Source organism: Micromesistius poutassou (genome assembly GCF_964030765.1).
Source record: "Micromesistius poutassou genome assembly, chromosome: 9".
In the NCBI taxonomy this organism is placed as follows: domain Eukaryota; kingdom Metazoa; phylum Chordata; class Actinopteri; order Gadiformes; family Gadidae; genus Micromesistius; species Micromesistius poutassou.
The window spans coordinates 3,702,605-3,714,432 of NC_140279.1; the positions used below are offsets into that span (position 1 = coordinate 3,702,605).

At 39.6% G+C, this 11,828-nt stretch overlaps 2 protein-coding genes across 2 annotated transcripts in view; both read left to right on the forward strand.

Moving 5' to 3' along the window:
• Positions 1–1,071, forward strand: part of uqcrh (ubiquinol-cytochrome c reductase hinge protein) — a 2,386-nt gene extending 1,315 nt beyond the window's left edge. Inside the window, exon 4 of the mRNA XM_084473384.1 lies at positions 936–1,071. Coding sequence (XP_084329510.1) covers positions 936–968 — 33 coding nt within the window. The 3' untranslated portion in view covers positions 969–1,071. The remainder of the gene's footprint in view (positions 1–935) is intronic.
• Positions 1,072–2,400: 1,329 nt separating this feature from the next.
• On the forward strand, positions 2,401–11,541 carry LOC311353619 (fatty-acid amide hydrolase 1-like; the record flags this gene model as incomplete). Its single annotated transcript, XM_084473528.1, has 16 exons — positions 2,401–2,412; positions 3,087–3,299; positions 3,383–3,496; positions 3,726–3,866; positions 4,242–4,375; positions 4,473–4,679; positions 4,953–4,993; positions 5,342–5,466; positions 5,726–5,851; positions 6,314–6,411; positions 6,876–6,975; positions 7,506–7,549; positions 7,656–7,695; positions 8,087–8,195; positions 8,570–8,715; positions 10,061–11,541. 16 exons carry the CDS (start codon positions 2,401–2,403, stop codon positions 10,196–10,198), a joined length of 1,788 nt encoding a protein of 595 aa, XP_084329654.1. The 3' UTR covers positions 10,199–11,541.
• Positions 11,542–11,828: the final 287 nt, after the last annotated feature.

Below are 11,828 nucleotides of genomic sequence, written 5' to 3' on the forward strand. Positions count from 1 at the left end.
ACAGTTTTGAGATGGTTAGGACCACTTTGTATTGACCAGCAGTTACAGAGTCTACCCCACCTTTGTTTTTTTGTACTTTTGTTTACTCCAGGCCATATGGGTAAACATACAGTGGGGCTAGATAATACAACCTAAGTCTTCAATAACACAAAATAGTGAACAACCTACAACATATACATTTTCCATTACACAACCAATATGATCTCTGTTCATGAGTTATCCTCCAATAGTTTGAGTATTTGTCACTCACCTCAGGTCAGCTATTGTGTTTTGAAATGTGCATGTCATTATGTTTTATGAATAAACTCTGGAAGGCTTATACTTAAAAAGTATTATCTGTGTTATCTACTCAGACCCATCCCCTTCTGCAAGTGAATGGCTTTTAAAGGAGATAACATACTCCTAAATCCTATTCTTACAAAGCAATATAATTTAATGGGGTCTGACAGACTTACTGCAAACACAAGTAAACCTGTAAACCGGCTTTGGTGTCTCCTGAAAATGGAGGTAAGCAAAGCATAGCAGAGAGAGACCCAATGTTTACTAAAAACTGTTGTTCATACACGACAAGGGTCACCTTAAGCAGGTGTTGGTTATTGTTTGAAGATGCAATTTAATGTTTTTAATACATTGTGAAAAAAATAGAACTCTAGAACTTCAATGTTTGTAGATTTAGCTGCATTAGCTCCTTACAGCTGCAAGTAAGAACAATACGATTAACTTATTGACCAGCAGAGTTTACCTTTTTACATAAGGTAAAAAAGCTGAATCTGGACTGCAGCTCAAATTACTGCAGATGTGAATGCCCTAGGAATTCATCTTGTTTCACATGTAATAACCATTTGATGATTCAAGGCAGCTGAATCGTTTTATTTAGTTGTTTGATTTTATCTGTGGTAATATTCTCATATTGCCCTGTTTTCCATTTTCTCTAGGTGGCGCACAAACTCTTTCATTCTGTCAAATGAAGTCAATTTGAAGATCTCGGCGTCTACTATAACAAAAAACCCTCGGGCTTTATGTCCTTACGTGCATATTGTATTTGATTGTGTGAATAAATTGTAAATTAAGTATTAAAAGTGTGTTTCCTTTCATTAAAGTAGAAACGTAGGTATGGTGCAACATCTTGTAAATGTACAAAAGCACCTAGCTCTATAGAATTTAGCATATTTTCAAAATACTATTCTGTTCTATAGAGCTAGAAATAAGTTTAAATATTTTATACCTCCAGTTAATCAACAGTGTTTATTTGGGAGTTTGACATTGAATGGTCATGTCCCTTGCCACAACGAAAGAGTGACAAAAGAGACTTCAAATCTAGGCTAACCTACACTGTGTGAAACTGTCCGTCATATAGTTTTGACTATAATAAATAATCTCCATAACTACCCAACTGAAATAATTGTATATACTTTAGATATATATGTATATTTTAAGTGCATCTTATAATGGTTTGCTTATCTGTCCTTGATCTTTTTATGAAAGTTAATTTTTACCCACACTGCATTGTAAACAATAGGAGCAGTTTCCAAGAACCTTGCTGAGCGCTCATATGTTTATCGCCCTAAGACAACATTGTATTATTTCAATGCATCGCTAGATTCTACTCCTCATTTATTTCCGTGTTGTTCAGAGCCTGTGACAACATACTGTAACCACTGTGTAGGTTTAAACTGTGACTGGGAGTAGTGGCATTGATAACTGCAAGATTTTAATGAAAATGTAAAACGTGACCACTTCCAGATTCCTAAGAGGGACAGAGCGTCAGAATAAAAATTATTGATGGATAAATAACACATCCAATACCCTTCCTGCCAGACTTCCTATTTTGAAGGAATTTGCATGGACAGAAAAACATGAGCATGAATGCAATAGACTAACTGCTACGCCTTGACCGAAGGCAGCAGTCAAGCCAGCTGACCCCTGCAACTCTGGTCAAGCCAGCCGTCACTAAAATTGGAGGGCACGCGTATTCTATCCTTTACGGCCAATGCATTGAGACGACCACGGGTGTCCTGACAGGGAGAGGTGGCGTCTTTCCACACGTGACTAAGGCCACTTTTCAAAATAAAGGGTTAACACAGGGTATATACAAAAAAAAAAAAAAAAAAAAATCAAAATCAAGGTTTGCCTAGATTTGAAAGTTTAAGTCCCACTCTTTTACATTAAAAATAACTTTGTCTGAGACTTGCTGTAAAAACGTTTTGCTCCATAACTTCTCACAGTGGCTGATATATTTGAGATCAGCAGAACTCAGAGTCAAGTCAAGTTAAAGGTTGGCTACTAGTTAGCTAGCTAGTAGCCATCCATACAACTTAGAAGCTCGTCCTCCTCTCTCCTTTCTCCTCCTATGACTTGCTGCTGATCATCCTCTGTCCTCGTCCTCTGAAACATTTAAGGATGCTCATCTCTGTGAACATTTTGATTCATGTTTCCATTAAATCGTTTATGGACACGAAGCAATGGCACATACACACAATTATCAGCTATGATAGCATGTTAGCTTGTTTTTCACTGATTTGGTAGCTGGCAAATGTATGCATATTTCAGTTGCATACTCTAAACTTCATCAGCGCATCGAGAGTAGCCATCTCTCTGAAAATCCATCCCAGGTTTTGCAGCAGCCCCCTTGCAGTGACTTGGCTGTTGTCAAGGCTACAAGTAAATCGTTGAGGGAACTCCCCTGACCCGACTTCGATAGCTAACAGCTAGCTGACACACAGGCAATGTGAAATATAATATCAGAGGGGGGGACGGGACAAAACCTAGATTTTGAAATGTGCTGGGGACCTAGCCTGACTATTGCCAGACCAAGCTCAATCGTTTTCAAGTTTGTTAAGGTAAACTGATGCAAACAGTTTACCGTAAGTACTCCTAAAATGCGCAGAGCAATATGAACAGTGAAAATGTCACATATTTACGGTAGCCTGGATTAAATACAACACTTGCTTGTGGCCGATGTTGGGCAGTGAGGGGCGTAGTGTACCATCCATTGAGTCGATCAGAATCGCTAGTAGCCTTATAGTAGCGTTATACATGGTATATGGTTAGTGTTTATATGGTGTTGAGCCGACGGGGTTGTTTAGGCCACAATGGAAAGCACAGTGCAATATATTTTAGATCTTAAACCAAATTGGACGACGGTTGTTATTTCAACTCTGTGCGGAACTTGTTCGGTAGGTTTAGTCGTAAAGTGGATCCATCGTGCGAGGGCGGATCGCGTGATCCTGAGGGCAAGGCACCGTCGAGAAACCAATCTTCTGCAGGCGGAACAAGTTGTGCACGAATACAATGATTCGGTAAGGCCACCATAACTGTGAACTGGCTGTAGCGCTGTCAGCCATGATGTTCGCATCTTCATCGTGTTTTCAACGTGTTACAGCATCCCGGTGCGGACGTCTCCCTCATTCACTCACTTTCTGCACGTCAGCTGACGCTGAGTCTAAAGGAGGGATCCTTGGTCCCTGAAGACGTGTTTTTCTCATATTTGACAAAGGTGAAGTTTTCAAAAGTCATTACACTTAGCCCACGGGGACCTCCTTAACGTGAAAGTAAATAACCCATTAGTGCAACTTTTTACATAGTGTAACAAACAATCCCGTAGTCCTCAAGTTGATCTTCCGAAGGTCAAATGTGTTTTTCTACTATAATATCCAATGACAGCAGCGTGCACATTGTATTGTTCATTTCATAATTAATTTCTGGTCCTGTTGCTTTCCCCATAGGCACTAGAAGCCAATAAAAGACTTAACTGCTGTACAGAGATTATGATGGAGAGTTTGAACCACTTGAAATCTATAGACTCTTATAAAGATGGACTGCTGTACGGTCTTCCTGTAAGCATCAAGGACAACGTAGGATGCAAGGTAATGTGTCAAAGCAGCGCTTTGATTTTAAATAGATTTATGCAAAACTAGGACATTTTTTTAGTTTGGGCCTCATTGAAAACAATATCCTTTTATTTTCCTTTCCTTACTAACTTGGTTAATAGTACTTTACATAGACTTAAATTAATCTTAAGTTCATTTAATACAAAGAAAGATTACATTTACATTATCCTCAATATTGCAATGAGAGCCAACAGAAGTCAAACTGTAAGGAAAAAATGTGAAATGCTCATGTGGTGAAGTATGGTTTGCTCTTGTTAAATGTACATATGTAAATATTAAGCTTGTCATAAATGGAGTACATGATTATCAGGTTTGTCAACGTCAGTGACTCATGCCTGTTTTTGTACCCAGGGCTATGACTCCACCTGTGGGCTGCTCTGCAGATTGAACCAGCCAGCTCTGGAGGACAGCGTTGTCGTTGAGGTGTTGCGGAGACAAGGAGCGATTCCCTTCGTGAAGACTAACGTGCCTCAAAGCCTCATGAGGTTAATCTGCACACGCCCTATTGGCTATATGAACACACAGTAATGCTTTTTAAAACACATGATCTCAGTCACATGTGTTTTCTCCTCATGTCCGCAGTTATGAGACCAGCAACCCCATCTACGGGACATGTGTGAACCCCCACAACCCTAAGAAGACACCTGGGGGCTCTTCTGGGGGGGAGGGGGCCCTCATCAAGGGAGGAGGGTCTCTGCTGGGCATAGGTACCGATATCGGGGGCAGTATACGAATACCCTCCTCCTTCTCAGGGGTCTGTGGACTCAAGCCCACCTGCAATAGACTGAGGCAAGTGGTGTTGGTTGTTGGGTGTTTTTAATATAAAGTTAAAGTTAAAGTTTTCAATATACTAATTGTACAGCAGCGTATCATCCATGCCAAAAGACACAATATTGATACCCCTTTTTCAAATCGAGACCCCAAGAATGAACTGAAAGTTTCCCACCCCTACAAACCACTACCTGCCCTGTTTTGACTTGCTTTGGAACTTTACAATGAAATCTTATTATGGTTAAAAGCTGATTTAATAGGTGTTGTGTTTTTTGTTTATGCCTTGTTCAGTACAAAAGGTGTCTCCAGCAGCATGAAAGGACAAACTTCAGGTAATGAATAATCCTCTTGGTACACCATGTTACTGGTTCAATTTACCCAATTTGAACAACTATTGGGTTGGTCAACTGGTAAATTCTTGCAAAACTCAGGCAGGCGGGGCAACATTTTCAAGTGAATAATATTAAAAATAAAGTTTTTGCTTTTTTTTTTTTTTTTCACTGGTTGTCAATGGTTGGTGCCTCTGGGCACGGGCCCAAGTGCCCTTATGGTTAATCTGTGTGTGTGTGTGTGTGTGTGTGTGTGTGTGTGTGTGTGTGTGTGTGTGTGTGTGTGTGTGTGTGTGTGTGTGTGTGTGTGTGTGTGTGTGTGTGTGTGTGTGTGTGTGTGTTTCCTCCTAGTAATGGCATCTGTGGGACCCCTGGCCAGAGATGTTGACAGCCTGGCACTTTGCATGCAGGCACTGCTGTCCGATCACATGTTTACGCTGGACCCTACTGTTCCACCCATCCCATTTAACACAGAGGTGAGTCTACTGCCCATACAGGTCATCACAATGAAGTACAGAATCCTTTCGTAACTTGGTCATTTAATAAAAAAAAAAAAGTGTACTATGTTATCAAATATTTTCGACATGTCTCTATCTTCGACACGCATGTTGTCTTCTCTCATGTTGTCTTCTCTCATCGCCTAAGATATTCTCTAGGCTGATTACTTAAACTGCAGACAAATCAATTTCTTCAGTTGATCACATATGCTCTTTGAATGTCGCTCTTTATCCATAGGTGTACCAGAGCTCCAAGCCGCTGAGAATCGGCTATTTCGAAAACGACGGCTACCAGCATCCATCTCCCAGCATGCTGCGGGGCGTCAGAGAGGCCAAAGCTCTGCTGGAGCGTGCTGGCCACACTGTAAGAGGGACACGCTAGTCGGAAACTAATCTCAGATCCACCAGTCCTACTATGTTATAGCAGAACCCGGGCCGGAAACCAAAAAAGGGAAGTGGGGCGGAGTTACACCATGTTTTTTGGTTTCATTAATAGATCTAAAGTTTGATTTGTGAGAGAAGTACCCACGTACCACGTCAAATGCATTTGGAATGCTTCATATCAGGGTCAGAAATTAATGTGGACATAAAATTATTAATGCCTGCATAACTTGATGGTGGTGATGATGGTGGAACTTTCACCAATCAGAAGAACAGTTAATTTCTGTAATTATCTCTGTATGCAAAGTGGTCCTGCTTTTTGGTTGAATACTGGTCTGTCATGCAACATAGAAAAATTTGGTATTTGAACATGAAAGCAAAAAATTTGTACGCTTAACTCTGTTCTTTCTGATTATCTGCATATGCTATCTCCGTGTGTCTCCAGTTCGTGGCCTTCAAGCCGTTGAAGATGGAATACGCCATGAATGACCTCATCATTCAAGCCTTTTTTGCAGATGGGGCTTCCACTTTGCTACAAGCCTTGTGAGTTCATCACGTAACGCAGGGCTACAAACAGCTTGTGCAAAACTGGCCAATCATTGTGATTCAATCACAGCTCTTTGAGTTTACTCAAAGGAGCAAACCACCTCAAAAAGAAACAAAAGATGATTCCTCAACCTTTCACCTTTTAATCTCTAACGCTGCTATCTTGATCATGGTATTCCACATGGATCAGCCTTGTGCCAAGTATGCGCTTTAGATATTCTATTCAGAGTGGTCCCGTGACATAACCATCAGTTCGACATCAAAACCTTCCTACATATATATTCTTTAATAGTATAAAACATATACAGTATATATATATTTGCCAATACACTATATCTACATATATATATATATATATATATATATATATATATATATATATATATATATATATATATAAATCAAATAAAAAGCAGATGGTAGTGATTGTAATTGTGAATGTTTGTTTCCATTTATTATAGCGAGCGGAGCCCATTGGACCCTACGGTTTCATTCCAGGTCAAAGTGTGCAGATTACCTAACGTAGTGAAGAAGATCCTCTCATTTCTCCTGAAACCTCTGGTGAGCGATGTTCTGTTCAAGAAATACATCTAGTTTCAGGCTAGCTTCAGATCAGGTGAAAGGTGCGTTGTGTTGGTTTCTTTGAGCCAGAAGCTCGGCTCATTTGAAATTTTAGAAAGGCAGATCCTAGGCCAGCGAACAGGCAGACTTCCATACCCCACTTTTTGTTTTAGAATGACAATAATTATACATTTGATTAATATAGAGCTTCTCTAGGTACACAATGGCACTAATAAATGTAATAAATGTATTCATATCAGTGTTTACATTTCTAAGGCATTTTCATCAAAGTTGACTAAATATAACAAACCTATAGGAAGGTTTATGGTCTTAAGCATCTTAACTCTGTGACGAGCTACAGCAAAATCTTGCACTGCAATTCCTAAATGTTAATAGTATTGGTCTGTTGTACCATTAAACATTGATCGTAAAGTATATCCAATATGCACTATTTAATCACGCAATGTAGGAACCTTTCGGATGACGTGTCGCGTTTGTTAACTTATATTTTCCTCCTTTTCTGGGTTTAGCTTCCCCGCGTTGCGAAGAACCTCGACATTCTCAGTGGATTCAGGTGAGAAAGACGCTGGTTTCCTCAATGGGACGAGGAATAGCATTTAGCATAGCATCATGTGGTTCTGATTGGTGTCTCTGCTGTTTCCATTGGTGTCTCTGCATAGGTCCGTTCAACAGCAGTGGAAACTGGATGCTGCAATTCAGGTTTGTACCTCTTCTCTCCATTTGCATTATTGCACTATGATGAATACAAAAATATGGGATTTATATATGTATGTGTATATATATATGTATATATGTATGTATATATATATATATATAGGGTGTGTGTGCCTAAAATTGCAAGGGTAGTTAGCACTGCCTTAAGGGCTGATTATGGTTCACGCAACGCAATGATCACGCAGACGCTTCGATGCAGTCGTGAACCTTTATGGTTCTGAGTCAACAAATTGTTGACCTGGTTGCAAAAGATCTGGGAAAAATAAATCAAGGACATGACTGTACGACCTTTAAACATAGTGCTGTTAAAATGAATAGGTTCCATCACAATGTATCCAAATAAAAGTGTGTGTGTGTGTGTGTCTCTCTTCACTAGGAATACATACGGGAGACCATTGACGAGTGGAAGAGGTGTGACCTTGACGTGCTGTTGTGCCCTGTGATTGGTCCGGCCTTCAACCACAACTGCAGTGGCAAGCTCAGCTGTACGCTGCACATCTTTCATCCTCCATTTATTTGTGTCATTCTTCACCAAACACGCTATCCAAGTGTAAACGTGTTAAAAAAAAATACATATGTAGTTTGTGAATCATTTGTTTAAGGCTTTTGCTTGAATTTTCAAACAAACAAACGTTGTGGCTCATAAGAAAAAGAGAACGCAAGAAGCCTCTGAGTAGCAAGATAAACCTCTCAGCTAGGCTTTTAGAAACCATTCAACATCGCCCTTAACATACATCAATCGACGCTCATTGATGCCATGATGAAACAATGTCGTGTTGAAATGTGTAAAGTACTCAGTAAGCATAAATATAATGGGTGTCAGCGTGGATGATGAATTGGATCGTGATTCCTCATGTAGGTGCCCTCAGCAGCACCCTGCTCTTCAACCTGCTGAGCTTCCCCGCGGGCGTGGTCCCAGTCAGCACCGTTACCCCGGCGGACGAGATCTTGCTGAAACAATTCAAAGGGAATTTCCAGGACCTGTGGGACAGAGAGTTTGTGCAGGTAGGGCTTCCATCACAAGAGTGTTATTAAAGCTTTATGAGGCCTTGTAGCCAGGGACTGTTGCATAGTTGTTTTTTTACGTGAGACTGCCTATCATATCAGAAGATGTGGTAAGTCTTAAGTGTTAACTCTTACACAACCTGACGATGAAAGAAGACAGATGAAGAAATGGATTAATTGATTAAGGGTTTGTTTTTGTTGGATCGGCCTATTGACGTGAAGAGCACGTTTGCAACATAACTGATTGCACAATATACAAAAGATCGTTATTTTGATTATACAGAACAAGTAAAGAAGTAGTGACTGATCTTATGAATAATTACAACTTTTTTTAACCATTGGGATATGTTATTTGAAGAGGTTCTTGGCTGGATTAGTTCAAACATTTCACATAAACCTATGCACGGTTCATGGTTCATGAATGATACTTAACAAGGAGTGTAGGCCCTGAGCTACCTCCCTGTATTGCACACAATAGAATACAAATGCCATCTTCAGTCACTGGGGGGCACTCCTGATCATAGCAGACAGCTGAAACACTGATTTAATGCAGGTTCATACCACAAGGACAAATAGAAGCTATTTGAAAGGGGCAGTGAACCCAAAATCTGTTATTATGTTGTTATAAACGGGGCAATATGTCCTTTGTGATCTTCAACGTGTTTTTGTTTTTTCATAGTGGTCTATTTGAGCTAAAACAGGGGGTTTACTTACACTCACAATATTTCTGTTTGCTACTACCCCTGATAATCAGATTGGCATTTCACAATGAAAATCAGTCAGGCCTTGGCCGGGCAAGTTTACAGCTCTCTCCACTACAAACAGATCTGTTTAGGACTTATTTAATGTTCACGGTTGTATATTTAGAAAACAAGTGTATTTGGGAAGCTTCCGTGAACCTGCCCTATGTGAAGTCACATGTACTTTTCTCTTTGCCATTTATCCATGAAACATTATCTGAACTACAAAGTTCATCAAGAAGAAAAACTCACCCATCCAAGGGTCAATCCATCCAGGGATTTCTCTCTATAACTCGTGATTTTCTGGTTCTATCAAATAGGATCTTATGTCATACATTCCCCGCCTTTATAGCAGCACACAACAGTATTCTTCTGTTTAAATAAGGTCATGTGAAACGCATTCCCGACCACATGCTTGCAGTATTCAGAAGCCTTGTTTTCTGTGGTAAATAACATGAGTCTTGACTTGATTCGGAACCGACTGAAAGTTTAGCTGCAGCTCATGCCACTAGTTGCTAAGGGAGCTAATGTGGCCGGTGATTGTGTTTACTGACTGGCTGGCTGGCTGGCTGGCTGGCTGGCTGGCTGGGGTTTGTGTTGTGCAGGCGGTGAAGGGGGGCGAGGGGCTGCCTGTAGCGGTGCAGTGTGTGGCCCTACCCTGGCAGGAGGAGCTGTGTCTGCGCTTCATGAAGGAGGTGGAGACCCTGGTCAGAGAGAGAGCAAGCCGTGAAGAGGAAGAATAAGGGAGGATGCAGAAGATCCACCAATGGACCTTTAGGAGCCTTGAAGACATGTTGGATTTGTGTGTTGGATAGTGCTTTTAGGCAAGGCAAGGCAAGGCAACTTTATTTATATAGCATTTTTTTTTTCATACACAAGGCAGACTCAAAGTGCTTCACATATAAACATTGTCATACAATAAAATAAAATAATAGATAAGTAAAAAGTAAAATAGATAGAAAATAAAGGCAAAGTTAAAACAAAAAACATTTTAGAAAGGCAGAGTTAATAAAAATGCATTTTAGAAAGTGAGAAAATAAAGGCAAAGTTACTAATAAAATAAAAAAATAGAAGCATTGTAGATTTAAGATTTAGCAGAAAGCTAAAGCAAACATAAAAGTCTTCAGTCTTGTTTTAAAAGCTGTCAGAGTTGGGGCAAGTCTTAAATCCTCAGGGAGTTTATTCCAGCTATTTGTTGCATAGTAACTAAATCCTGCTTCCCCATGTTTCCTGTTGACTCTGGGGATAATTAACAGATTGGTCTCAGAGGATCTTAGTGGTCTAGAAGACTTATGTAGTGGAAGCATATCAGTTAAATATTTTGGCCCTAAACCATGTAGGGATTTATAGGTTAGCAACATGATTTTAAAATCAATTCTCTGACATACAGGGAGCCAATGTAATGATTTAAGAATTGGTGTAATATGTTCACATTTTTTGGTCTTTGTTAGAACTCTAGCAGCAGCATTTTGAACAAGCTGTAGTTGCCTTAGTTTTTTTTGGGAGACCTGTAAGGAGACCATTGCAGTAATCAAGCTTGCTAGTGATAAAGGCATGTACAAGTGTTTGTAAGTCTTCGGTAGACATGAGCCCTCTAAGTTTTGCTACGTTTTTAAGGTGATAATATGCAGATTTTGTAACTGATTTGATGTGACTGTCGAAATGTAAATCTGAATCCATGATAACCCCTAGATTTCTGGCTTTGATTGAGGTTTTCAGGGACAGAGAGTGAATGTGTTGGGTAACTTTAAGCCTTTCGGTTTTAGCACCAAATACAATTATCTCGGTTTTGTCCTCATTTAGTTGAAGGAAATTTTGGCACATCCAGTCTTTGACTTGCCTGATTGCTGCTGTGTACTGTACTGGAGATATGAATCCTAAATTCTTACTGGTTTGATGTAGGATCTATTCAATAGATCCATTAATGTTATGCTTTTCAGAATTATCTTTTTGCATCTTATAATTATTAGGTCTGTTTGTGTGGGTTTTGAGTTCTGTTCTGTTAACTATTTTTGTTTGAAGTTCACTTGTCATTAGAGGTACTACTAATCTGCTTTGGTTGGCTCAGCTACGATCAGGTCTACAATTCTGGACCTAAATGTACAGACACAAGTAACAATGTAAATTCTTGATAATTGTGTTTGGAAAGCTTGAGATTTGTGACACACAAAAACTTCTAACCTTCTTAATGCACATTAAGTTTGAATCAATTGAATGTAAATGGCTTGTTTGTTCTGTGGTTTATTAAGGTATTTAACAGAGAAATAACGCAATAAAGAAATAAACAATAATACAAATTCTTGTTTTTTATTGGTGGTACATTAAGGCATTGAATACATTATTTATTTACCATAATGTTGTGATCGGTTTTTT